General features: G+C 41.6%; 2 protein-coding genes, 1 long non-coding RNA gene and 1 pseudogene across 3 annotated transcripts in view; 3 read left to right on the forward strand and 1 right to left on the reverse strand.

Annotated features, from left to right (window-relative positions):
- The window catches only part of LACTB2 (lactamase beta 2), a 29,090-nt gene extending 24,043 nt beyond the window's left edge, over nt 1-5,047 (reverse strand). Inside the window, exon 1 of the mRNA XM_036338506.1 lies at nt 4,826-5,047. Within this exon, the coding sequence (XP_036194399.1) occupies nt 4,826-4,947 (122 nt within the window). The 5' untranslated portion in view covers nt 4,948-5,047. The remainder of the gene's footprint in view (nt 1-4,825) is intronic.
- Nucleotides 5,048-5,732: 685 nt separating this feature from the next.
- On the forward strand, nt 5,733-10,046 carry LOC118670639. The gene is made up of 3 exons (XR_004972416.1): nt 5,733-5,826; nt 8,413-8,484; nt 9,874-10,046. It is a non-coding gene; the product is annotated as an uncharacterized LOC118670639 (long non-coding RNA).
- Nucleotides 10,047-10,050: 4 nt separating this feature from the next.
- On the forward strand, nt 10,051-20,592 carry XKR9 (XK related 9). The gene is made up of 3 exons (XM_036337774.1): nt 10,051-10,401; nt 15,992-16,212; nt 19,307-20,592. The coding sequence occupies exons 1-3, from the start codon at nt 10,130-10,132 to the stop codon at nt 19,933-19,935; spliced, it is 1,122 nt and encodes a 373-aa protein (XP_036193667.1). The 5' UTR covers nt 10,051-10,129; the 3' UTR covers nt 19,936-20,592.
- Nucleotides 20,593-21,819: 1,227 nt separating this feature from the next.
- The window catches only part of LOC118670827, a 54,948-nt pseudogene continuing 49,590 nt past the window's right edge, over nt 21,820-27,177 (forward strand).

The raw sequence follows: 27,177 nt of genomic DNA on the forward strand, positions 1-27,177 counted from the left end.
CGGGCCGTAGTTTGCCCAGGGCTGCACTAGACACTCAGATACGAAGTCCAATGAGTTCTCCATTCAAGACATCTGTCTCGTCTACTCAGAAGACATCAGATATACTAGTATTTTTAATAAACATCCCCGTAACCCTGCAGTAATTTCTGGACACTATAGACTGGGGTATATCTGAGTTATTAAAAGCAGTTATGTCTTTTAATTTAGTGTTAAAAAACAAACGAACAAATAAAAAAACACATACTGCCTCTCTAGTGGGAGGGTACTACTTAGCAAGCACCTAGAATCATTCTTCATGTGGCATAAATGAAACTTCAGCTGAAATTAGAAAAACAATGTCCTCAAATAGCAATTCTTTCAATGATGTCTGTGAATATTGCAGAGGATTAGAGTTATCTCTATGTGAGCTGGTTGACTTTGTTCTTCATGGCCACAGGCAACACATAGGAGGTCATTTTACAAATACAAGTTTACAAATGAAGGGAACAAGAGTGCAGGAGAATCTGTACAGGTCTGTTACCATTTACTCACTAGAGTACAGTGCTTGGCATATAGTAACAATCTGCTATGTGAATACAGAAAAATTCAACTGATGAAAGTAAAATCAACTTCCTCTTTTTGGTATTTTATATTAATTTTAAGATAGCTATTGAGTGGTCTCTCTGTCAATTTGCTGTCACTCTTACAAAATCATTAAGAATTTTCTGAGCACCTACTATGAACTCTGAATTATCTGGAGGCAGAAGTGATAAAAGTAATAGCTAACATTGTATGCTTCCCACATGCTAGAATTTAAGTGCTTTTGATGTGATTTTCCATTTAAATTTCACTGAACCCTCATAACATCCTATGAGACAGGTACTATACAAACCTCATTGTATAGATAAGGAAGCTGAAGCTTAGAGAATCAACTGCCTTTCCCAAAATCTTAAGCCAGGACTGGGATCTAGGTAATTAGAGTCCAGAGTCTTAACTCTACTTCATTAGACTGTCTTTTTCTATTAATAGGAAATAGTATATTTGCTCTCAAGATATTTACAATTTTGATAGTAAAGGTTAAAATTGCAGCTTTCTAGAGGTTCTTAGGTAAATTTACTTTTCCAGAACATACTCTGGAAAGTCTGATTATTATTTGTCCATTCAAATGTTCATTGAGACCTATGTATTAGGCATCGCAGTAGGTCTAATAGTGCTTTAGGGAAATTCATTTGGCATCCATAGGCTGATCAGAATGAGGCTGGAAGACTAGCTAAAATTGCAGTTATCCAGCAGTCCTGAAATCATAACAGAGAAAATGTAGAAAAAATGTAGAGAACACTCACTCATTCAGCAAAGATTTCCTGTACTACTTGTACTGTGTACAAGGCTCTGTGCTAATGGTGGGGATACAGTAATGAATAAGCCTTCATTGAACTTTTATTTTAGTGGGGAGTAGAGGTGTGCCAAGCTTCGTCTTACACATACAAAAATCATTTTATTATCAAGGGCCATGAAAAGTATGGAGTGGGAAGGCAATATATTACATAAAACTAATATAGTCTAAGGCAGCCGTGGGCAAACTACGGCCTGTGGGCCGGCCCGTTTGAAATGAATAAAATTAAAAAAAAAAAAAAGACCGTACCCTTTTATGTAATGACGTTTACTTTGAATTTATATTAGTTCACACAAACACTCCATCCATGCTTTTGTCCCAGCCCTCTGGTCCAGTTTAAGAACCCATTGTGGCCCTCGAGTCAAAAAGTTTGCCCACCCCTGGTCTAAGGGGTCAAAGGAGGCTTCCTTGAGAAAAATGACATTTTAACTGGACTCTAAAGGATGAGTGAGGCTAGCTGGGTACGGAGGAGAGGTATATGTGGGAGACAAGAGGAAAGCATGCATGAATGTCCTGAGCCAGAATGGACACAACTCACCTGGCTGGGAGGGGAAAGAGGTTTCAGATCAGGTTGATGAGATGCCTGGGGCTGGAATATGCACGGCTTTCTAATTTTCATTAAAAAACAAACAAACACTACTCTGGCTACATGAAGGAGGATGGATTGAAGTGGAACAAAAGTAGATGGAGAGGAGTCAGTTAGAGGCAATTTTAGAAGCCTAAGCAGGAGTTGTATTGGCTTGGACTGGGTGATAGCAGTGGAAATTGGGGAGATCTTCCTAATGGCTTGGATATGTGTGCAAGAAGCAAAGAAAAAATGTCGAGGTGTGTACTTAAGTATTTGGCTTTGATCAAATGTGAGGATGGTTCTGTCTACCAAGATATGGATGAGTGGCTGGAAGAGGATCAAGTTTAGTGGGAAAGCCGGTAAGTTCAGTTTGGGAAACAATGATTTTCAAGTGGCTGTGAGTCATCCAAGTAGATTTAAGAAAGCAGTTGGCTGCCTTGGTCTGAAGATCAAGTTTGGATATTGTGTGAATTGGAGTGCTAATAAACTTGGGAGTTATTAATGAACAGATAACAGTTCAAACCAAGGAAGATCACCTAGGTAGAGAATACAGCAGGAGAACATAAGACTAGGATTGCACCTTGAGGGACTCAAACTCTTAAAAGACCTGGTAACGAGGATGACTCTATACAGGAGACTGTGAAAGAGCAGCTAGAGAGGAAAGGGAAGCCAGGAGAAACTGGTGTTAGTAGACCAAGGAGTGGTCGACAGGATCAAAAGATACTGAAATTCAAATAAGATGGGAATGGAAAAATCCTTTGGGTTTAGTGATATAGAGGCCATCTGTGATCTTAGAACTGTTTTGTGCAGTGGAACAGGTGGCTACCAAGATCAGAACCTCCTACTTGGACTCAATTAATAATCATTTCTAGCCACCTAACTTCTACTTTACAGAGCAGCATCAGCTGTCCATTGCCTTATCCTAGCTCAATATGTGGACTCATCATCTCTCGCACATATGAGTGATTCCACTGGCCATTCCACTCCATGAGTTTACCTGAGTAACAGTGTAAGCAGTTAAGATGGGAGACTATGAATCTGGTCTTCCCTCATTCAGTTTCAGGGTATGTCTCTTTTAGCAGCCGCCCTATGCTACACTGAGTGTGATTCTGGTGTTTTAAAAGATGCCCTATGTAGCCCTAGCCAGTGTGGCACAGTGGATAGAGCACTGGGTTCTGGGTTTGATTCCAGTCAAAGGCACATGCCTGGGTTGCGGGCTTGAGCTTCATCCCCAAGTTGGGGGGCGTGCAGGAGACAGCCAATCAATGATTCTCTGTCATCACTGATGTTTCTACCTCTCTCCCCCTTCCTCTCTGAAATCAATAAAAATGTATTTTTCATACAACATGGCCCCTAAACATTTAAGCCAACTTCTTTATTTGATTTCCAAACAGAACCAGTCATCTGTTTCATTGCTGAGAAAAAAGTAGGCCACAATGAACTTATTGAGAAACAGTATATTGATTTCCGACATAGAGACTTTCTAGGGTAATTTGGACTATTTGCAATTTTCACGTTAGGAACTGACTTTAGAACTAGTTTATGACGACACACCGAAGAGAGAAGAAAATGCCTATGGGCTTCCCGGGGTGAGTGAGTACCAGCCAAGAGAGACGCTGCTACCCTAGCTATCAGGTATTTGTTCCTGCCTAATTCTCTATCCTCCTAGGTTTGGGAGGCAGCCTAAAGCCGCTGTACCTAACCGACCCTGTCTTGTTTGCTCTCGACTTCACCTTTTGCCTGCTTCACTTGCAATACTTCAGTTCCTCCATCCTGCTGCTTCCGAAATTCTCATTTGCTGGAAAAAGGCAAATACTCCAATTAACTATACTTATTAAGCTGTATTTAGTATTCAAGTGTATTGTATTCATTGCAACGTTTTGACTATGCAATTAAATTCCAGGCTCAGGGAGAACTACATCTTATCTCTATTTTGAATTATCTAGGTTATACTAAGTACACAAAAGTTGTCCAGTGTAGTAGGTATGGTGCAATAAACCACATCTCTTCTGCCTTTCTGCATAAAACAGAATGGAGCTGAAGAGAAAAAAATTTCTTAGAAATAGCCCTAACCGGTTTGGCTCAGTGGATAGAGCGTCAGCCCGCCGACTCAACGGTCCCAGGTTCATTCTGGTCAAGGGCATGTACCTTGGTTGCAGGCGCATCCCCAGTGGGGAGTGTGCAGGAGGCAGCTGATCGATGTTTCTAACTCTCTACCCCTCTCCCCTCCACTCTGTAAAAAATCAATTAAATATATTTAAAAAATTTTCTTAGAAATAGATAGGTTATTCCATCCACAACTTAACCTAAATAAGCTCCCACAATAATAGCAAACAAAAACAAAAGTGGTCAGCAATTCCCTCCCGAGGGCTGGAGGAGGAGGGGGCGCGCTTTTTTGGATTCCGGACTCCAGCAACTGGCAAGCAGGACAGCCCTGCCCCCTGCCGCTGAGTTAAGAAAAAGGTCTCAGCACAATCACCCGCTTTTGTGGCGGGGACGGCACACTCTGGGCAAAACATCTTGAGTGCGAGTCAGAAGGTGAACCAAGTCAGCATTTTCCCGGATTCTTAAAAACTCGGGCGACAGTAACTTCTCAGCCACTTAAACACACACACTCTGGCATTCAACATCGCGTCAAGTAAACTGGGTTTCAAAGACGGGAAGTTTTAAAAACCATTATTTCCCTCCCAGCCACTTTCCAATTAGAGAGGTTACCACCCCGGGTGGTCGTGATTTAGGGGAAGTCCAGGATCAGGGCAGCTGAGGACGGTTCTGGTGGGCCCGCCGGCCCGGGGCAGGACGCCGCCATCCTGCCCACAAGTTCCGCGGGCCAGTGGTGAAGCGGCGGGCGTGAGGGGGGCAGGAGGGAGGCGAGGGGCGTTTACCTGGGGCCGGTCCCTACCAGGTAGGTGTTGGTGCCCTGCAGGGTCATGGGGCCCGGGTTACAGCCCAGGACGCGCACCACCCGACTGGACAGCCGCTCCATGCGCTGCAGAGTGGCTGCCATCTCCGCTTCAGCCACTCGTGGGCACGCAGCTTACGGTGCGACCGGAGCACGGAACCCGCAAACAAGCCGCAGCCAGCGGTCACCTGACCGGGGCGGAGCGGGACCCGCCTCGACGCTGGAGGCGGGGCCAGAGGTCACGTGTCGCCGCGTGAGCCAAGCGGAGAGGGATCAGCCTCCGAGCTGGGGGCGGAGCTAGAGGCCACGTGTCCGGCGCCCGAGCCGAGCGGGGAGGGGTCAGCCTACGAGCTGGGGGCGGGGCTAGAGGCCACGTGTCCGGCGCCCGAGCCGAGCGGGGAGGGGTCAGCCTACGAGCTGGGGGCGGGGCTAGAGGCCACGTGTCCGGCGCGCGAGCGGAGCGGGGAGGGGTCAGCCTCCGAGCTGGGGGCGGGGCTAGAGGCCACGTGACGCTGCCTGGGCCTCGGGTATGCCGGCGCGAGGGAGGCGTGAGGCGCCTGAGGCGAGGCTGGTTTTGAGAGCTGCCTCTTGTCCCCGAACCGGGCGCCTTCCCGGAGTTTATGTTCTGGTGGGCGAGTTCATCCCAGGGGACAAGAGGCGTTGTAACCTGGGAAATCTTGGGCTGGAGCAGAGGGCAGCAGGCAGGTTAGGGGTGGTGACTGTGTTCTGAATCCCGGAGCAGGGCTCGTCAGGCTTGTGGGCCCCGGAGTGTGTGTGAGTGTGAGTGTGTGTGAGTGTGTGTGTGGGTATGTGGGTGTGAGGAGCAACCTGTTTCTCACAATGATCAGTTGTAAGTGACGTGTACCAAGCGCTTCCATCTGCTAAGCGCTCTTTACAAACACGATCTCATTGAACCCTCGCAGCAACGTTCCTCCCTGTGCCCGGAAGAGGAGGTGGGCCTTGACCGGGAGCGGGGTCCAGCAGGTGAGCCGCCCCCGTGTTCACTGCCGCCCCCTTTCTAAAAGATTGAGTCACAGTTTACTGGACAGAACGGCAAGATCCTATGGTCGGTTTCATCGAGTTTGGACAATTGCACGAAGTCAGCCTCTCTCTCTCTCTCTCTCTCTCTCTCTCTCTCTCTCTCTCTCTCTCTGCGGAACACACCCACCAGCCCAGCCCAGCTCTTCTCCCCCAAAAAAACGGGCACATGAGATGCTGGCAGTTCTAAGATTTAGTACCAGCATTTTAACGTTGCTTGTGCAGGTACTTCTGAAGAAAAAGACAATTTCCTATTAATTTCCAAAGTGTTTCTTTTACAAACCAGCAGTGGAATAGTCCAGATTTCTTGACAGGCACACCTTTACTGTGTGTGGCACATTTCTTTGCCTTGTGTTGCGAAGATGCCCTTTTATTTGCAGCGCTTCAAAAACCTTCTCGGAAATAATCATGTAAACCAGTGGTTCTCAACCTCCTGGCCCTTTAAATACAGTTCCTCATGTGGTGACCCAACCATAAAATTGTTTTCGTGGCTACCTCATAACTGTGATGTTGCTACTGTTATGAATCGTCATGTAAATATCTGATGTGCAGGATGGTCTTAGGCGACCCCTGTGAAAGGGTCGCTCCACCCCAAAGGGGTCTCGACCCACAGGTTGAGAACCGCTGATATAAACGCTCCCCTTTGCAAAGGGAAGGCAGGCAATACGCCTTTTATTTTTAGTATTGATTTATAACCCCCACCTGAGGATGTTTTCCATTGCTTTTAGATAGAGGTGAAAGGGGGGGAGGGGAGAAACATGGATGTGAGAGAGACACATCCATTGGCTGTCCCCGCAGGGCGGACGGGGCGGGGGTTGAGCATGCAGCCGGCACCTGTGCAACCGGGGCGATGCCCTTGACTGGGAATCGGGCTCACAGGGCCAGCGCTCTAACCACTGAGCAACTGGCCAGAGCCAAGCAATGTGCCTTTTAAAGAAATGCTTGGGCTAACCATCAAAATTCCCTAGGTCAGGAATATCAACGCATCGATATTTATGTTTCTGTGGCCATGGATTAATGGCTATTCAGAACTCTGCTGGAAAGTCAGCAGAACCTTTGAGAAGAGGGTGGAACGGTCATTTCTGCACCACAGGGCTCTTCCTGAGACTCAGGGGCAGCTCCCTTAGCTTTTATCCCTTAGCTTTTTTAAAAAACATTAGAATTTTCTTTGTACCTACCATCTTGATTTCATTTGTTCACTACCAAGCTCTTCATTTGACAGATGAAGAAATGGACCCAACAAATAATTTAAAAGTGAAGTGACTTGCCCTGGCCGGGTGGTTCACTTCATTGGAAAGTTGTCCTCTACAGGAAAAGGTTGCGGGTTCAATTCCCGGTCAGGGCACATACCTAGGTTTCAGGTTGGATCCCATATCAGGCGTGTAGGGCAGACAACTGACCAATGTTTCTCTCTCTCTCTCTCTCTGTCTCTGCGCCCCCCCCCCCCCCCCCCAAATCAGTGACAGCATATCCTCCGGTGAGGATTCAAAAAAAAGTTAAATGACAAGTAGAGCCATACAAGGAGACACTAGCAGAAGAGCAGGAACAGAGGGCAGATAGTAAACTTGGTTTGGAGAAGTTGAAGTTGAGGTGATTATGGGATATCTTGATGATACCTATAGATAGTTTGGACAGGTGAGTTGAGTTCAGAAGAGGGATCTGAGCTACAGATACAAAATTGAGTCTTTGTTGGTATGTTTAGCAATGTGACCTGAAGGTTCACCTCCTCTCCAAGAAATAAGACCGAAGGTTTTTCCATTCTATCTAGTCACATTTGTGGTCATTTATCATCTGCCCACAACATGCAAAGTATGTCTTGTAGACATGTTGTGGAGGGTATTAAAAATGAAAGCTAGGAGGCCCTTTCCAGACACTCACAACCAGAAAGCAGTTACACATGGTCCTATTTGAACATATACTTGGGTAAATCCTCGAGGAGAAGCTAAAGTGATGGGATTGCAAGGAGGAAGGGGAGCATCAGATTGACTGGGAAGATCTAGGAAAGCTTAAAGGTTATGGGTTTTGAGCTGATGCAAAAAGGATTGATAGAATTTCATCAGGTAGGTGGAGGTAGATGGGCATTATAGATAGGCTTGGAAATAGAAGACATTTAATGGATGTTTTTGGGAACAGAAACCAATAATCATATGATAGGGTTTGAGAAGGTATACGGTTTAAAAAAGTAGATAGGGCTAACTTAATGGTGTGTTGTAAATTCTCAGTATTTCAAATTCAAGAATTTCTCTTTTTCAAACATATCTGTTCACTTGGATATGCTGTGAGGCAAATTGTATTTTCTCAAAACTTAATTGATAAATACAATGAAAGCTTGTAACCTAGGCAACCTATAAAAGGAGGCATGTTATTCCTATTCCCAAAGTGATGGTTATAAAAGGTTATATCGTAGTCACATGAATCACTCTGTTATCACTAGATTAGAAAAATCCCACATATGACTAACAGGTGATTTCAGTTTCATTTTAGCCTTCGATCTTAAAGGTTTACAAACTCTTTAATGATACTTGTTTTCAGTGAAGAAGAAATAAAAGAAATGAAGATTTTCTGGAAGAGACTGAGTTAAAGAAGGCTTTTTATATTTGACAAGTAAGTCTAGTCTGTATTTTACGTGTGTTAAATTTGGTCGACAAGTGAAAGGTCGCTAGTTTTTACTTTTTAAATATCTGCTTTATTGCCAAGAGATCATGTACAGTGGACAAAGGTTATATATTTGGGTTGACAGCCAGGAAGCCACACAGCTGGGCTGACTTCTGAATAAAATTGGATTGGAACTGTCGTATTAAGTTAGTGTCACGAGTTTCCTAGGAAGTCAAATTTTATAGGTGGCATTTTTTCTCATAAGGTGGTTTTGGAATAGTGATCGACTGTAGGGATAGAGATGAACTGTCCTTCATGCAAGTTGTACAACTATGTGGTTACTGAAAGAGCTGGGGATTTCTTTATGAGAGCTGCTGTATTTACTACCTTGCTGTGTAGGTTTCTCTCCAGTTGGCGGTATGTCCCTGCCTCACTAAATTAGGAATATAGAAGATGTCATATTGGATTAGTTTATTTAATCTGATATTCTACCAATAATACAATTAATACGTTTCTTAGAAATTATTTTTCCCATCTTATTAAACTTGATTCAAAACTGCTAGTGTTTTCCATATCCGTTCCAGGTAAAGGAAGCTATCTGTGTGGGGTGAGTGATTAAGAAATGCACGTATGGAGTGCTTAGGTATTATAGTTTGTAATTTTAAAGGAATCATCTACTATTAAAAAAACGGTTTGCTCTTTAGAGATAACTCACCTAAACACCCAATATCTCTCTAAACTCAGTTTTCTGACCTGTAAAATGAGTCCAATGATATCCTTCTCATAAGGATTTGTAAGGATTAAATGAAATAATATATGTAAAACATTTCACATGAAGTAAACACTCAGAAATGGTAGCTACTTTTCTTACTATCTACTCTTCCACCCTATGTGCAATATTTATTTTAATAGAGGAGAATGTTTAACCTGGAGGATTCCATCTCTAGTGGAGAGTTTCCGGCTCTCTGGTTGGCAGTTAGATGAGAGTTAGGGTAGAGAAGCCTTTTCCAGTAGAAGCATATCTGAGAAGAAAGGTTTAGAGACAGGAAGTCCAAGATCAAGGTGAAAAACAGACCCAGTGTCTGGTAAAGGCCCACTTCCTGGTTTGCAGATGGCTATCTTCTCATATGAAGAGCAGAGAGACCTAGGTTAAGGTTTTTAAAAGGTAAATAGTCTGGGAAAAAAAAAAAGGTAAATAGTTTGAGAGGAAGTTTTCAGTTTGTTAGTATATTGTTGAAACTTTACTTTCCCAAAGCTATTATAAGAACTATATGTAGTGGTTATATATAAATATATATTTAAATAGAGCTTTGATAAACTCATGACCTAGGGTTTTTAATATTATACTCAAGAGTTTAAGAATCTTATATATATATATATAAATATGTTCTATTTTAGGTATTGTCATCAGTAATGAAGATCATTGTGAAACAGAAGATTGAATAAAACCTTGTAACATTAAACCTAGATTAGAGATTTAGAAAAGAAAGTTAAAATTAGTCACTTTGATTTTAGTGTTCCAATTTCATAATATTTGTTCTTCTAAATAGATTTAGAGAGTAGAAAATAAAATTCAGTGCTATACAAAAGCTGTTTTTTTTTTCTTTTTGTATCAGAGAAGAAAGTAGACAACTAAGAGCTATAGTGATTCATAATGAAATATACTAAATCGAATTTTATGATGTCAGTTGTTGGCATTATAATCTATATAACTGATTTAATTGTGGACATTTGGGTATCTGTTAGGTTTTTCCATGAAGGACAATATGTTTTTGGTGTTTTAACAGTAAGTTTTATGCTTGTTGGAACACTTGTGGTCCAGTGTTTTAGTTATTCTTGGTACAAGGCCGATTTAAAGAAAGCAGGCCAAGAAAGTCAGCATCGTTTTCTTCTACTTCACTGCTTGCAAGGAGGAATTTTTACAAGGTGAGCATACACTTTTGATCATTAACACTATTTTTCTTTTATTCGAACAGAAACTGCCTTTCTGTATCTAGGTTGTCAAATGTACAAAGGTCCCCTATTTGCATGTAGCACAAAGGTTACTGGCTCCTTATTATTGCTGTTTGTATGAGTCATTGCTGTACTGTCAGAATTTTCCAGGTTTATTAATGTTTTAGTTTACCTAATTAAGTTACTTTTTCTGACATGTGCTCACTTTTTATGAGAAGGAAAAAGACTAAGTTCTATGTTTTGTGATCTTCTGTTTTATATTCAAACCCCAATAGTGCAAATATGTTTATCACTTGCAACTCTGCTAGAGTACTTAATTTTTAAGTTACTTGTACCATTGATTTAACCAAATGAAAAATTTATTGCAATAATATAGTAGCCATGTGGTAAGCTGGTACAGAATCATGCACAGAACTAGAAACAGCTTTAAGAGTCATGCTCAAAAACTTTAATAGTTAAAGAAACTAATATCTGAATAGGCCTTAAGAATTCCATGATTATCTGTATATCTAATTTCATATGACCTTTTCAATATTACCTTAAGGGATTTAATTCTGTTAAAAGCAATTTTTCTCTTTTCTTTTAAGATATCTGTATATCTTAAAAGAGAAAAATTAAAAGCACATTAAGAGGATAACATACTATTTTATTACATTTAATTTTGGAATTCGGACCATTTTAATAGCTTACATAAAGGTTAATTTCTGATTCTGTCCTGTTAAAAAGCAACATATTCATGGCGACTAGTTGAAAATATTAAGAATTTTCAGGCTTTTTATATGTTAATTGATGATAATAATGATAAATGCCATTAAATTTGTGTGGAGATTTATAATTTTCAAAGTATTTTCACATACTTTGTCTTTTTAAAGCTAGAGTTAGAAAGGTTATAACATGTAAGAGAAACAAAATATGCAATGAGAAAAAAGTACAGGTTTTAGGGAAGCTGGAAAGTACTTTAGGTGTAGATATTGGAGGTTAGTTTTGAAACTGTATGTTTTCAATTAGATGAAAATGTTTAAAGGGATGGAGTAAAAGTGCTGATAAGTTTTTAATGTGTAGTAAATAAGATTTAATGAATATTCTGCATGAGCAATAATGAGAATTATGAAGTTATAATATCTAGAGAAGGATAACATTTACCTTGCTGAGAGTTTAGAAATATGGTAAATTCTTTATTAGCCATTCTATAAATGTAAAATTTTCATATCCACAGAACTATTTTCTTTGGTGTTTCAAATAATGGCTTGAAGGTACTGCAGGACATTGTGTTATAAGTTATAAATTGTATTATAAAAGGCAAAATTGCCTTGATTTTCATTGTCTTTTGACATACCTAACAATTTTTATTGAATGTTAGACATTATATGTAAAAATTATAGAGGCTCCAGATAACACTGTTTTCCTTTTCTCTCCTGGACATTTAGAGTGAGGTTCAGTCTACTCTTGGTTTGCTCCCAGGGTACAGCCTTCTAGGGCACTGAGAGCCTGGTGTAGTCATGCTCCCTCCCGCATGTCCTGAATACTACTGGGTCCTTATCTCCTTGGCATCACAAGACTGTCAGAAAAATTCTGCTTTGTTTTTTCAAGACTTTCTGCTTAGAGTTAGCCTTTATCTTATAGTTTCAAAATTGGTTAAATATCCTTGGGGAAAAACTGACTGAGCTTTTGAGGTCCCTGTCTTTAGACCTACAAAATCTTTAAAACCTCTGCTATTTTTTTCTGTTCTAACAATAACCCTCTACCTGAGAAAAGTCCATATTTTCAACATCTTGCCCTTGTACCTCCAGGCAACAAGTATCTGCAGAAACATCAGCTCACTTTCCAGTTTCTTTAGTTGTTTTGGCAGGAGGATTGGTTCCTCCAACATACTACATCCTATATTGAAGCATAGTCCGTAAAGTGCAATCTTGAGTTATCTCATAATGTGCTGTCTTAAATTATCCCAGGTCTAAAGTTGAACAGAACCTTTATTGTTCTCAAAAATAACATAAAGACCTCAAAACACTTGAATTCCATGTACCATATTCCCAACATGTACTGTACATTAATATTGCTGGCATTTTAATTCTTGTGTTTAATCTCACTACCATATTATTGTGTTATTATTTCTGTTTTATATAGTTAAATTTTGTTATACTTACCTATATATTTACTATTCTCTTTATTTTTTATTCCTTCTTGAATCTCAGACTTTCCACTATGGATCACTTTTCTTCTGCCTGCCTGAGGTCCAGAATTGCATCTATTGTGAGTCTGTTGGTGACATCATTTTTCAGTTTTTGGTTGTCTAGAAATGTCAGTATTTCATTAGCTTTCTTGAGAGATATTTTAGTGGCTATAGAATTTGAGATGAGAAGTTAGTTATTTTATCTCTTCGTATAACATTCTCTTGTCTTTTGGTTTTTATTGTTTCTCTTAAAGTGTTAGGTGACAGTCTTTTTTTCCCTCTGGTTGCTCTTATGATTTTTCTCTTTACCTTTGGTTTTCTACAGTTCAATTATGATATAGCTAAGTATAGATTTATTTCTCTTGCTTGAGATTTGCTAGTTCTCATGATTCTTTGAAACTTCTTTCACTTCTGCACAATTCTTAGTCATTACTTTCTAACATTTTCTGTCTCTTTGCCTTCTGGGACTGCAAGCAAATGTAAGTTAGATATTCTCACTATATCTAACAGACTCTTATAACAGAAGCTGTATTTGGTTCTTTTCAAAAGTCTGCTATGTCACCTTTTGTAGTTTCCTGTTCACTGTAGATATTTCAGACTTCCCATTTATATCTTGAAACCTAGCATAGCTGTTTCATTTACAATTTCAATATCTGAAGCTTTTACAAGTTTGTTACTACTGGCTCTGCTTCTACTATTGGGTACTCATATTGCTTTTTTTCTTGCATGCCTAGGCTAGTATCCATGATTATGTTCTGGTCATTGCCCCTGAAAAAATTGTGAGGACTTCACCAAGTCCTCTCTAGAGACTTTGATTTTATTCTTAGGAGATGTCTATAGTTTCTGTAAAATGTGGTCTACACTTAAATTCATGTCTGGAGGTGCTTCCTGATTCAGTCTTTTTAAAAAATAAAGATTTTTTTTATTGATTTCAGAGAGGGAAAAGGAGAGAGAGATAGAAATATCAATGATGAGAGAGAATCATTGACCAGCTGCCTCCTGCACGCCCCACAGTTGGAATTGAGCCTGCAGTCCAGGCATATGCACTGACTGGGAATCGAACCATGACCTTCTGGTTCATAGGTTGATGCTCAACCAGTGATCCTGATTCAGTCTTGAAAGGTTGTATCTTTCTAGAAATTTGTGCATTTCTTCTAGGCTGTTCAATTTGTTGGCATATAATGATTCTTTATATTTCTACTAGAGGCCCGGTGCACGAAATTTGTGCACAGGGGAGGATTATCCCTCAGCCCGGCCTGCACCCTCTCCAATCTGGGACCCCTTGGGGGATGTCCAACTGCCGGTGTAGTCACGATCCTTGTGGGCCTAAACTGGCAATCGGACATCCTTCTCACAATCCGGGACCTCTGGCTCCTAACCACTCGCCTGTTTGCCTGCCTGATTGCCCCTAACCACTTCTGCCTGCCAGCCTGATCGCCCCCTAACCGCTCCTCTGCTGGCCTGATTGACACCTAACTGCTCCCCTGCCGGCCTGATCGCCTCCAACTGTCCTCCCCTGCTGGCCTGGCCACCCCCAACTACCCTCCCCTACTGGCCTGATCTCGCCCCCAACTGCCCTCCCCTGCCACCTTGATGGCCCCCAACTGCTCTCCCCTGCTGGCCTGATTGCCACAACTGTCCTCCCCTGCTGGCCTGTTCACCCTCAATTGTCCTCCCCTGCTGGTCATCTAGTGGCAGCCATCTTGTGATGACATGAGGGCGGCCATCTGTGGTGGCCATCCTGTGATGATGTCATGCATGACGCCACCTAGGCTTTTATTATATAGGATGTTATCAGTTGTAACTTCTCTTTCACTTTATTTTTAAATTTTTAATTTTTTTTGGTTAATACTCACTGGAGGATATTTTTCCCATTGATTTTAGAGATAGTGGAAGGGAGGAGGGAGAGGGAGAGGGAGAGGGAGAGGGAGAGGGAGAGAGAGAGAGAGAGGAGAGAGAGAGAGAGAGAGAGAGAGAGAGAGAGAGAAAGAGAAAGAGAGAGAAATACCTAGGCAAGAGAGCCACATTAATTGGTTGCCTCCCAAACAAGCCACAACTGGGGCAGGGAACTTGCAACCCAGATAGGCCTGTATAGCTATGAACTTCCCTCTTAAAACTGCTTTTGCTGCATCCCATAGATTTTAGAAAGTTGTATTTTCATTTTAATTTGTCTCCAGGTATTTTTTGATTTCCTGTTTGATCAATTGGTTGTTTAATAGCATGTTGTTTATCTTCACATGTTTCTGATTTTTCCAGTTTTCTTCTTGTAGTTGATTTCTAGTTTGATAATATGGTTGAAAAATGCTTGATATGATTTCAGTCTTCTTGAATTTATTGAGACTTCTTTTGTGGTCTAATATGTGATCAGTCTTAGAGAATGTTCTATGTGCACTTGAAAAGAATGTGTATCCTGCAGTTTTTGGATGAAATATTCTATACATAATCTATTGAGTCAGTTTGGCCTAATGTGACATTTAAGGTCTTTGTTTCCTTATTGATTTTTTGTCTCATGATATATCCATTGACCTAAGTTAGGTATTAAAGTCCCTTACTATTATTGTAATATTGCCTGTGAATTTTTGCTTTATATGTTTAGGGGCTCCTATGTTGGGTGTGGGGTGGCCCAGTGTGCACATGTGTGTGGAAGTTCCCTGTTAATTTGGTTGTCTGTGACTGGAGCAGAGCCTGGGTTGGGCAGTCTAGTGCACATGTGCTGTGGCTCAGTTGGTAGAATTGTTGTCTTATACACCAAAAGTTGGTGGGTTAGATTCCCAGTCAGGGCACATACCCAGGTTGTGGGTTTGATACCTGGTTCTGGGCCTGTAAGGAGGCAACTGATGGATGTTTCTCACATCAATGTTCTCTCTCTCTCTCTCTCTCTCTCTCTCTCTCTCTCTCTCTCTCTCTTTCTCCCTCCCTCCCTTCCTCTCTCTAAAATAAATTTTTAATAAAAGATAAATTGTATGAATTGAAAATTGCAGTTTGTCTTTCAGAAAGTAGTGGTTAAGACTAGGAATCATAAGATCTCAGTTTGGACTCTGGGTCTGACCCTTATTCTCTGTGTAATTGTCAGTGAATCACCTTACTGTTTTTCAGCCTTAGTTTCCCCATCTGTAAAATGGGAATAATACCTACTCATCTCAATTATTGTGAGGATGAAATGAGTAATGTATATTTAACAGTGCTAGCACAAAATGGCACATCAAACATGAAATAAAAAGTTATAGGGTTTGAATCTCAAAAAAGCCACCATAAGAAATTTGTAGTAGAGAAAGTTTGTGGGGAAAATCTGTACTTAAACATAATGCTACTTTTTTCAAATTATTGTGTATATTAATATACATGTTATAAAGTATATATTACACAAGACAAATGATCATGTTTACTTTACAGGTATTGGTTTGCCTTGAAAAAGGGTTATCATGTGGCTTTCAAATATAGCAGCAAAACTGATAACTTCATAGAAGAACAAATTGATCCACATAAAGAAGTTATAGATGAAGTGACTGATTTAAGCATGCTCAGGCTATTTGAGACCTACCTGGAAGGCTGCCCACAACTTGTTTTTCAGCTCTATACCTGTTTGGAACACGGTCAAGCAAATACCAGTCAGTGTAAGTCTTTCTTAACACCCTTTGTTAGATGGATGCCTCGGAGATCTTATGTTAACTACATAACTTTAGGGCAGGTTTTAGAATTTTTTATTTTTTTCTTTATAGAATTGTTTAAGTTTTAAAAAGAAGGACATGATTTAAATATTTAAAAGTATATAAAGGTATGTTGCCTGCCTCCTTCTTTTTCCCATTCCTTCTTTTGTCTGCCCAGAAAGGAAACTTGGCAGTTTTTCGATGATTCTTTTAGAAAATCATTTAAAAAGCCTATATTAATTATCTCTTTGTCTGTGTCTCTCCCTTTCTCTCTTCCTTCCCCCTCTTTTATATAAATAGTAACTTAAAATAAAAACAGTTTTTGTTTTTTTGCAGTATTTAACAGTATGTCTTGGAGATCTATTCATATCAGTACAGAAAGAGCTCCCTCATTCATTTTTATTATCTGAATGGTATTACAAATTATAGATATACCATGATTTATTTAACAAGCCCCGGTTTATGTTGTTAGGTTGTTTCTAATATTTTACTGTTGCAAAAAATGCTGCTGTAAATAATCTTATGCATGTGTAAAGTATATCCATAGGGTAAATTTCCAGAATTGGAATCATTAGATGAAAGTGCAAATGCTACAAAACTCATGAAAGTTGACTAATATGTTGTTTTATTATAGCATATTTCATTGTTAGGGTAGAATGTTCAATTTTAAAGGACAGCTTGACATTTCCATAAAAAACCCCCATTTAATAGTTGTTTAATTTGAGATGTTAAAAAAAAGTAATGACTAAGGTTTCATGCAGACTTGGATTAATCTCAGAGTACCAGATTGTCATCTTTCCTGGAGTTCCCTCTATGCTAGACTCACCTGTGAGATCAGTTTCTTTCCCTAAGTAGTCTTTCTGTTTCCAATTTCCCATAAATTTCAATGTTGTAGTCCCTTCTAATATTATTATTTTTACCTTGCTTGTTAATAAGACATTAAAATGAACCTATTGTGTATAAGACTTCTTTTTCCTTGTGATGCAAATAATTTGTGGGTTGGGACTTACGTGTTCTGTGCCACATCATTACTGAAACTAGAAGTTGAACATTTGGAGTTTATAGCCTATCATATGGTAGATCTGCTGATGATTCCAAGTAGTACATAGCATCTGGATCACATTGGGATCCAGTGACTATCTTCATATTATGAGGTTCTATCCTCATACTATGAGGTTTTATCCTCATTCTTTAGTTTCTCCTTGAAGTAAGAAAGTGAGGTATTAGCTAAAAATAGCAAAATAAATAAAGACATAAATAAAAGCTAATTGTCTAACAATAGAAGAATTGGTAAAAAAGTTACTGTACAATGTTACTATAAAAACTATTAGCCACAGAAAGTAGTGATAACTTTTAATGACACAGGAAAGTAGTTCTAAAATAAAATTTAGACAAAAACAGTTTATAAAATTTCCTATGAGCATACTTTTAAGGATACAAAGAAATTATTATATTGCACAGTGTCTGGAAGAAAATATGAAAAATGTTAATGTGGCTGGCTGCTTATGGGTAGTGAGATTATGAATGAATTTATTTAATCTTCTTTACACTTTTCTCTGAATTTCCAAAATTCTACAGTAACCATGTATTGTTTTGAGAATCAGGAAGAATAACTCAGAATGTTAAAAAAAAATCAGGTTACTTATAGAAGTATTTCAGAAGGCTGAACATATTCTTTTATTTTTGCTTCTTCCTGAACCACACTAATAAGGAGAGTAAAGGATTAAAAATAATATAAACCCACAAGAACAAATAGAATGCAGAGTGGAATAGCAGATTAGAAATATCAACAAGTGTTTAGAAGATGGAAAGCAGATGAAAAACTTAGGTTATGTAAATCAGCTCTACCACTAAAGGCTAAATTATTTGAATCTATTCTCCCTCTGAAAATATCTAAGACTACTGGATAGCTTGGCTGGTGGCTCAGTGGTTGAACATAGACCTATGAACCAGGAGGTCACAGTTCGATTTCCGGTTAGGGCACATGCCCAGGTTGTGGGCTCAATCCCCAGTGTGGGGCATGTAGGAGGCAGCTGATCACTGCTTCTTTGTCACCATTGATGTTTCTATCTTTGTCTCTCTCTGAAATAAATAAAAATATATACAGACTAGAGGCCCGGTGCACAGATTCATGCACTGGTGGGGTCCCTCGGCCTGGCCTGTGGGGATCGGGCCAATACTGGCTCTCCGACATCCCCCGAGGGGTCCCGGATTGCGAGAGGGCTCAGGCTAGGCGAGGGACCGCACAGATGCACGATAGGAGCCGGGGAGGGACCACAGGAGGGCTCCAGGGTGTGTCCGGCCATCTCGCCCAGTCCTGATTGGCCAGACCCCAGCAGCAAGCTATCCTATTGGTTGGAGCGTCTGCCCCCTGGTGGTCAGTGTGCATCATAGTGACTGGTTGAATGGTCAGGAGAATGGTTGGACACTTAGCATATTAGACTTTTATTATATACGATGGGAAATTGAGCTTGTTGACATTCAACTCATACTTACGTTAAATTTTCTTTCCTTCCTCCCGCCCTCCTTCCTCCTTCTTCCTTCCTTCCTTCCTTCCTTCCTTCCTTCCTTCCTTCCTTCCCACTTTCCTCTCTCGCATGGTGCTGTCTCTTAGTGAATTAGATATATGCCCAGGGTCAAAGCCAAAGACTGGAATAGCTAGGTTTATAACAGTAATGTCTTAGAGAATTTCCAGAGTATAGTATGTAGTTTTCACTATACCAGTTGTACCGCTCAGAATCTTGTAAAGCAGTCTAATGCAGTGGTTAAGTATACCATCTTTGGAATTGGGTAGCTTTAGATTCAAATCTTAACTGCAGCTTGCTAGCTGTATGACTTGGGTCAAATAATATATATTTTGTAAGCATTAATCCTTCATATGTAATATGGGAATAGTAATATCTATCTTGAAGGATTAGGTGAGATGAGTATATAAAGTACCTGGCATGTCTGTGGGTATGTGTAAATACAGATAAAGCATGTATGGCATATGGTAATTTAATATTGTAATTTTTATTCCTGTAACAATATACCTTTTAAAATTTGTTTTTTTTTTTTGTAGATGCAGCCCTCATGGTCTCTTGCTGTGCTATTTCTTGGTCAACTGTTGATTATCAAATATCTTTAAGAAAATCCTTACCTGATAAAAATGTCCTTACTGGGCCCTGTCCCAAACTCACATATCTCTTTTACAAGTTTTTTACATTATTATCTTGGATGCTGAGTGTTGTACTTCTTTTATTCTTAAATGTTAATATTGCTTTATATCTGTTGTCATTTCTTTGGTTTTTAGGTATATTGTGGGCATTTAAAAACCAAACTAAGTTTTGTGCTTCCATAAGTATGGAGTTCTTATACAGGATTGTTGTTGGATTTGTTCTTATTTTTACATTTTTTAATATTCAGGGGCAGAATACCAAATGTCCAATGTCTTGTTATTATATTGTAAGGGTACTGGCCACACTGGGGATATTGATTGTGTTGTGGGTTTGCCCACTTTCTATTTTTAATTCAGACTATTTTATACCTATTAGTATTATTATAGCTCTTGCTCTTATCCTTGGAATTATTTTTCTTATTGTTTATTATGGGACTTTGCACCCCAACAAAAGTAAAGAAAGAAAACCTGATGAAATTGATGGGAAACCAGTGCAAATAGAATGTAGAATGAAGTATTTCCTAATGGAATAAGCTATCCTTTATAAGACATATTTTCTTATTTTTTGTTTCATTGTTTAGTAAAGAAAATGTTGTGTGTCTATGTGTGTGTTATTTCTTAGTTTTGCTATCTTTAATTTGAGATCAGTTCTGGTACATTATTTATGAATGTGAGAGTGAGTATATTAATATTTTTATTATTTAAATTAATTTTTCATTTGTTTTTGAAGACCTTAAGAGCTTAGATATATTTGCTTGTTGTCAGGCAGAGTAGCCATTTTGAGCTTGAATTGGAAGAAATGGTCTGGTTCCATTAACTTGAAGGCTGGAATTGAGCTTCTCTCCAACTTTCTCCTCATTTTTCCTGAACTAAAACTGATGCACCTGTTGTGGAGAACTGCAAAAGGAAGAAGAGAGCAGAACACTTGTTCTTCTCACCTGCATTTTCTTGATTTAGTGCATATATTGAGTTGGGGACAGATTGAGCTGAGAAAAAGGAAAAGGAAGGGAAGAGGAAGAAACAAGACATAAAATTTACCATCTTAACCATTTTCCTTGTACATCTCTGTAACTTTTTTATCTTGCAAAATAGACTCTGTTCCTACTGAACAACTACTTCCCATTTCCCCCTCTTTTCAGCCCCTGGTAATTGCAATTCTATTTTGTTTTGATGTATTTAACTACTTTAGATACCGCATGTAAGTGGAATTATACATTCTTTATATTTTTGTGACTGGTTTATTTCACTTAGCATAATGTCCTCAGATTCATTTATATTGTAGCATGTGTGACAGCATTATATATATATATATTTCTTTCTTTCTTTGTTTCTTTGTTTCTTTCTTTGTTTCTTTGTTTTTCTTTCTTTCTTTCTTTCTTTCTTTCTTTCTTTCTTTCTTTCTTTCTTCCTTCCTTCCTTCCTTCCTTCCTTCCTTCCTTCCAGAGAGGAAGAGAGAGGGAGAGAGAGATAGAAACATCAATGATGAGAGAGAATCATGGATCAGCTGCCTCTTGCACATACCCTACTGGGGATTGAGCCTGCAACCTGGGTATGTGCCCTGACCAGGAATTGAACCATGAACTCCTGGTCCACTGAGCAACACTTCTGGGCAGGAATTTGTTTTCTAAGGCTGAATAATGTTATATTCTATGTATATGCCACATTTTCTCTACTTATCCATCACTGGGTTGCTTTTACCTCTTGGCTATCATGAATAATGCTATAATGAATATTGGAAGTAGCAATTTATGTAATGGAAAAAATGGTTATAAAACAATATATATCTACTAATGAACTTGAATATTAAATGCCCCACACAAACATGGATTGAATGGTCATTTCATCAACAAACATTTTCCCATTGATTTTATAGCCAAGAAACAAATGGATAGATCCTGGTCAGATGTTTTGGCTAGTTAGCAAGTTCTTAAAGTGAACATTTAATATCTAATGGATTTACTTTTATTTATTTTATTCTACTTTTTTCTATATCATTCAGTCATAGATATACAGCACTTTTAAATCTTCCCAACTAATTATACACTTTTCTAGATTATTCTGTACATATCAAATGTAGGAAAAGCTTGGGAATAATTATGAGCAATCCTATCTAATAAAAGAGAAACATGGTAATTGGCGTACGACCGCTACCCTTTCCATTGGCTAATCAGGGCGATATGCAAATTAACTGCCAGCCAAGATGGCGGTTAACCGCCAACAAAGATGGTGGCTAATTTGCATACTCGCAATGATGGAAGGCGAAAGGGGAAGGATGGAGGGCAGTGATCAGAAACCCAGGCGCAGGCAAGAGCCAGGGAGCAGGGCAAAGGTCGGTCCTGGAGGCCACCTTTGCCCTGCCACCAGTGGGTGATTGGAGAAGCCTGGGGGGTGGGGCAGGGAAGTGGACACAGACAGCGATGCAGAAGCCGGATAGCCGGATGCAGGGGCAGGGAAGCAGCCTCCGCCAGCGCCCTGCCCACGGCTTCCCTACCCCGAACCTGGCTTCTTTGATCAGTGACCGCAGAAGCCGGGTGCGGGTCAGGGAAGCGTCCGCCGCCGCCAGCGTTCCCAGCCGCGGCTTCCCTGCCCCACACCCGATCCGTGACCGCCGAAGCCCAGTGCAGGGGCGATCACAGAAGCCAGGTGCGTGGGCAGGGAAGCAGCCTCCACCAGCGCCCGGCCACGGCTTCCCTGCCCCTCACCCAGCTTCTGCAATGGGTGACTACAGAAGCCCAGTGCAGGGTTGATCACAGAAGCCAGGTGCTGGGCAGGGAAGCAGCCTCAGCCAGCTTCCCCAGCTGCTGCTTCCCTGCCCCACACCTGGCTTCTGTAATTGGTGATGCCTATTTTTGCATGACACTTAACTGACTACCCTCCCTGGAAGCACAGAAGAAGAAGCCCCCACCTTTGGTCCTGGCGCCAGCACCTGGGGCTGGCTGCAGCCCAGGAGATGGACAAGCTACTGGCCAGAGGTCCCAGGCTGCAGCCACCCGGAGAAGCTACCAGCCCTGTGGTCCAGGGTGCCAGCGCCTGTGGCCAGGGAAACAGTTTCCCTCTTCTCCTACTGTAGTCATTACTTCAATATTCCCCTTCTGAATTTCTCTCCTGTGCTGCAACCCAACTCCACTTTTCATCAGAAGGATACGGAACAGAGAGAGCAGTGTTAAAAGCTTACATTTTTAAGCCGGTAAGGTTGGTACTTAAACATATAAATGGAAAACTAGAGTCCTTAAGGTAACAAAGGCTACAAAGGACAGGGACAGCGCATGACCTATTATATCCAGCAATCCATATGGGGACTGAAAACTTTGCAATGATGACAATTACTGAAGATATGAATCAACTAAAATAGTTGACAGGGACAATTCTTCCATCTTTGAAAATATCTACATCAAATCTGTTTAAATAGATTTTCATCTGCATAATATAACTCATTCTGACAAGACCATCACCACCACCAATGTGGTCAGTGTTTTGCCGTAAAATGTTTAATAACTGAGGGACCCCCCCCCCTCGAGTGCACAAATTTTGTGCACCGGGTTACTAGTACTCTCATAAAAGAACAGTCATATGCATTGTACTACTCAGGGTTCTCCAGAGAAACAGAACCAATAGGATATATAGATATAGATATGGATATAGATGATATAGATACAGATATAGATATAGATATAGATATAGATATAGATATAGATGAGGATAGTTATTATAGGAACTCAGGTGGTTGTGAAGGCCACGATTTCTGTCTGCAAGTTGGAGAACCATGAAAACCCGTGATGTAATTGAGTCCAAGTCTGAAGGCCTAGGAATCGTGGGGCTAATGGTGTATGTCCTCATCTGAGTCCAAAAGCCTGGGAACCAGGAGCACCCATGTCGGAGGGAAGGGGAAGATGGATATCTTAGCTCAGACAGACAGAGTGATTTTGCTCTTCCGGTGCTTTTTGGGTTCTTTTTAGACCCTCAACAGATTGATGATACCACCCATAATGGGGACAGCATTCGCTTCACTCACTTCAAATGCTAATTTGAGGAAAAAATACCCTCTCACACACAGAAATACTGTTTTACCAGCTATTTGAGCATCCCTTAGCCCAATCAAGTTAACATATAAAATTCACATTCCCATACACCCATATACTTTCATATCGACTTGAAATATGAATAGAAGACTTCCCTTACACTAGTGGTTCTTAAACATTAGTGTACATGAGAATAATCTGGAGGATCTATTAGATTTCCATTCACAATTTTTTTAAGTAGATCTTAGGTGGAGCATGAAATTTGTATGTCTAAGACGTTCCTGGATGTTGTTGGTGCTGCTGGTCTGCCCTTCTACTTTGAGGACCACTTCTGACTTTTGAAGGCTAATACGACTTTTAATAACTAGTTTCAAAATAGCCACTAGAGGGCAATGAAGGCACAGACAAATTGGATGTGCTGTTTAATAGGTTCCCTTAATAGGTTTATGCTACCGTCACTACAAGCCAGGAGAATACCAAAGCCAAACGTTAATTTCCTGTAGAATATCTTCAGGCTCATTCTCAATTGTAATAGAAATCAAAGCTTGTCTTTATAGTTGTGGGAATCAGAGATGTATAATGAACTGTAACTCTGGCCGATGCCCATTTCATGATCACAACATATTAAAAGTTGGGTTTTTCTAAGTGGGAAGAGACTACATTTTGCTAATAGGTTCAGTTTGTTATGGAGAAAATTCTGCATTTAAGCTGTATTTATTAGTTTTAAGACATGCACGTCTTACTTTGTGAAAGTGAGACCAAAGTACTTTTAAAAAATACTAAACTTAGTATGTATTAAACCTCAATTCTTAGAACATAAAGATCAACAGGGTATAGGGGATTTATAATTTCTTTCTACTAGAAATATTGCTTTGATGGTAGAAAATGACTGGAGAAAAAATAAAAATATATAGTTTTTAGGGATGTTGTTATATTTCCGTTTTGCCTAACCTGGAACTTGAAAGCTTTACTGCTACAGTAATTGCTCTTTAAAATTTTTCTTTTGATACCTAGTGTATAGACATATACACCTTTCTGAGGAGTCCTAGTTCTTGGCTGGAATCAGCAATTGCTTTTCACGGTATTGTAGAAAATTATTTTTCTCTTTATTTTATTTTACTAGAGGCCCGGTGCACAAAAATTTGTGCACTCGGGGGGGGGGGAGGAGGGGGTCCCTCAGCCCGGCCTGTGCCCTCTCACAGTCTGGGACCCCTCGGGAGATAACGACCTGCTGGCTTAGGCCTGCTCCCGGGTGGCAGAGGGCAGGCCCAATCCCTAGGTGCAGCCCCTGGTCGGGCTCAGAGCAGGGTCGATTGGGGAGTTGGGGCACCTTCCCCTGTCATGCACAGAGCAGGGCAGATTGGGAGGTTGCGATGCCACCCTCAGTTACGCTCAGGGTAGGGCCGATTGGGGGGTTGGGGCACCGCCCCCTGTCACACTCAAGGCAGGGTCGATGGGGAGGTTGCGGCGCCACCACCTGTCACGCACAGAGCAGGGCCCATCAGGGGGGTTGGGGCTCCATACCCTGTCATGCACAGAGCAGGGCCAATCAGGGGTTTGGGGCGCTGCCCCCTGTCACGCACAGAGCAGGGTCAATCAGGTGGTTGGGGAGCTCCCCCCGTCATGCACAGAGCAGGGCCGATCAGGGGGTTGAGGAGCTCCTCTCCATCACTCACACAGTAGGGCCGATAGGGGAGTTGGGGCACCGCCCCCTGTCACACTCAGGGCAGGGCTGATCAGGGGGTTGGGGCGCCGCCACTGTCACACTCAGGGCAGGGCTGATCAGGGGGTTGGGGCGCCTTCCCCTGTCACACACAGAGCCGCAGGGCGATCAGGGGGTTTGGGCGCTGCCCCCTGTCAAGCTGATCCTGGTGCTGGGAGGCATATTACCCTTTTACTATATAGGATAGAGGCCTGGTGCATGGGTGGGGCTGGCTGGTTTGCCCTGAAGGGTGTCCTGGATCAGGGTGGGGGTCCCCACTGGGGTGCCTGGCCAGCCTGGGTGAGGGGATGATGGCTGTTTGCAGCTGGTCACACACCCTTCAGGGTGGGGGTCCCCACTGGGGTGCCTGGCCAGCCTGGGTGAGGGGATGATGGCTGTTTGCAGCTGGTCACACACCCTTCAGGGTGGGAGTCCCCACTGGGGTGCCTGGCCAGTCTGGGTGAGGGGCTGAGGGCTGTTCTCAGGCCGACTAAAGCTCCCAACTGCTCCTTTTTTTCTTATTCTGGGCCAGCTTTAGCTCTGGCTCCAGCTCTGAGGCCTCTGCTGCTGAAAGAAGGTATCTGGTTTGTTTCGGTTCTATAATCGAAACAATGTATAACTACAGCTCTGAGATCCCAGGCTTGCTGAAAGCAGGTTTCTGGAGTTTTGTTTAGCTTCTATATTTGTTACAATGTTTCTTAAACTGCAGGCTCAGAGGCCGGCAAGGCAGTCAGGGAACGTTGGAGTCCTCCGCCACTGAAGCAAGCAAGCCTCATGTTAGTTTCAAGCTGCCTGGCTGCCAGCCGCCATCTTGGCTGGCAGTTAATTTGCATATCTCGCTGATTAGCCAATGGGAAGGGTAGCGGTCTTACGCCAATTACCATGTTTCTCTTTTATTAGATAGGATTATTTTTCATCACCATTTATCCCCCCAACCCTTTGCACCTCTACCCACCCCCCGGACTCCTGCAATCATCACACTGTTGTCGTGTCCATGAGTTCTCCCTTTTTTCTTTTCTTCTCATTCCCACCCCTAATATCCCCCCACTAGAGATGCTTGCCTGCTCTCTATCTGAGTCTGTCTCTATTTTGCTTATTATTAGTCCAGTTTGTTCATTAAATTTCACATATGAGTAAAATTATATGGTACTTGTCTTTCTCTGAATGGCTTATTTCACTTAGCATAACGTTCCCCAGGTCCACCCATGCTGTCACAAAGGGTAAAATTTTCTTCCCTTTTATGGCTGAGAGGTATTCCATTATGTAAATGTACCATAGCTTTTTTATCCACTCATCTACTGATGGGCACTTGGGCTGCTTCCACAATCTTGGCTATTGTAAATAATGCTGCAATGAAATAGGGGTGCATACATTCTTTCAAATTAGTGTTTCAGGTTTCTTTGGATAAATTCCCAGATGTGGAATGACTGGGTCATAAGGCAGTTCCATTTTTAATCTTTTGAGGTAACTTCATACTGCTTTCCACAGTGGTGCACCAATCTGTATTCCCACCAACCGTGCACAAGGGTTGGTTCCCTTTTCTCGCATTCCTCTCCAACACTTGTTGTTTGTTGGTTTATTGATGACTAGAGGCCTGGTGCACAAATTCGTGCATGGGTGGGGTCCCTTGGGGTGGCCTGTGGAGATAGGGCCCCAGCTCGCACCCCCAGCCTTACAGCCCTATAGCCCCACCTGGCACCCTGCCGTGGCCTGGTGCCACCCCATCATGTGCTCCACCATCCCACCTGCGGGGTGATCAATTGGGTCCAGGCCCCCACCCAGCTCCCTCAGCGCCTGAGAGCTGGGCGGTGGCCCCGCCTCCTGCCACTGCCAATGGTCGCTGTCACGGGGATTAGCAGGGCAATCGGGCACCCCGCTCACACCCACCTTGGCCTGGTGCTGCCTGCTTAACTGTTCCACCATCCCACCACAGTCCCGCTCTCGTCAGGGCCCAATGGGGCTGGCATCGCCTCCACTGCCACCCGCTGCCAGTGCTGCGCTGCCAATGCCCGCCATGTTCCGTGCCACCCCCTGGTGGTCAGCACATGTCATAG

This window comes from Myotis myotis, unplaced genomic scaffold, assembly GCF_014108235.1.
Source record: "Myotis myotis isolate mMyoMyo1 unplaced genomic scaffold, mMyoMyo1.p scaffold_m19_p_16, whole genome shotgun sequence".
In the NCBI taxonomy this organism is placed as follows: domain Eukaryota; kingdom Metazoa; phylum Chordata; class Mammalia; order Chiroptera; family Vespertilionidae; genus Myotis; species Myotis myotis.

Coding starts and splice junctions, on each gene's coding strand:
- XKR9 (XM_036337774.1), top strand. CDS start 10,130: ATGAAATATACTAAATCGAATTTTATGATGTCAGTTGTTGGCATTATA. Junction 10,402..15,991: donor CAAGGAGGAATTTTTACAAG/GTGAGCATACAC, acceptor TTTACTTTACAG/GTATTGGTTTGCCTTGAAAA. Junction 16,213..19,306: donor TCAAGCAAATACCAGTCAGT/GTAAGTCTTTCT, acceptor TTTTTTTTGTAG/ATGCAGCCCTCATGGTCTCT.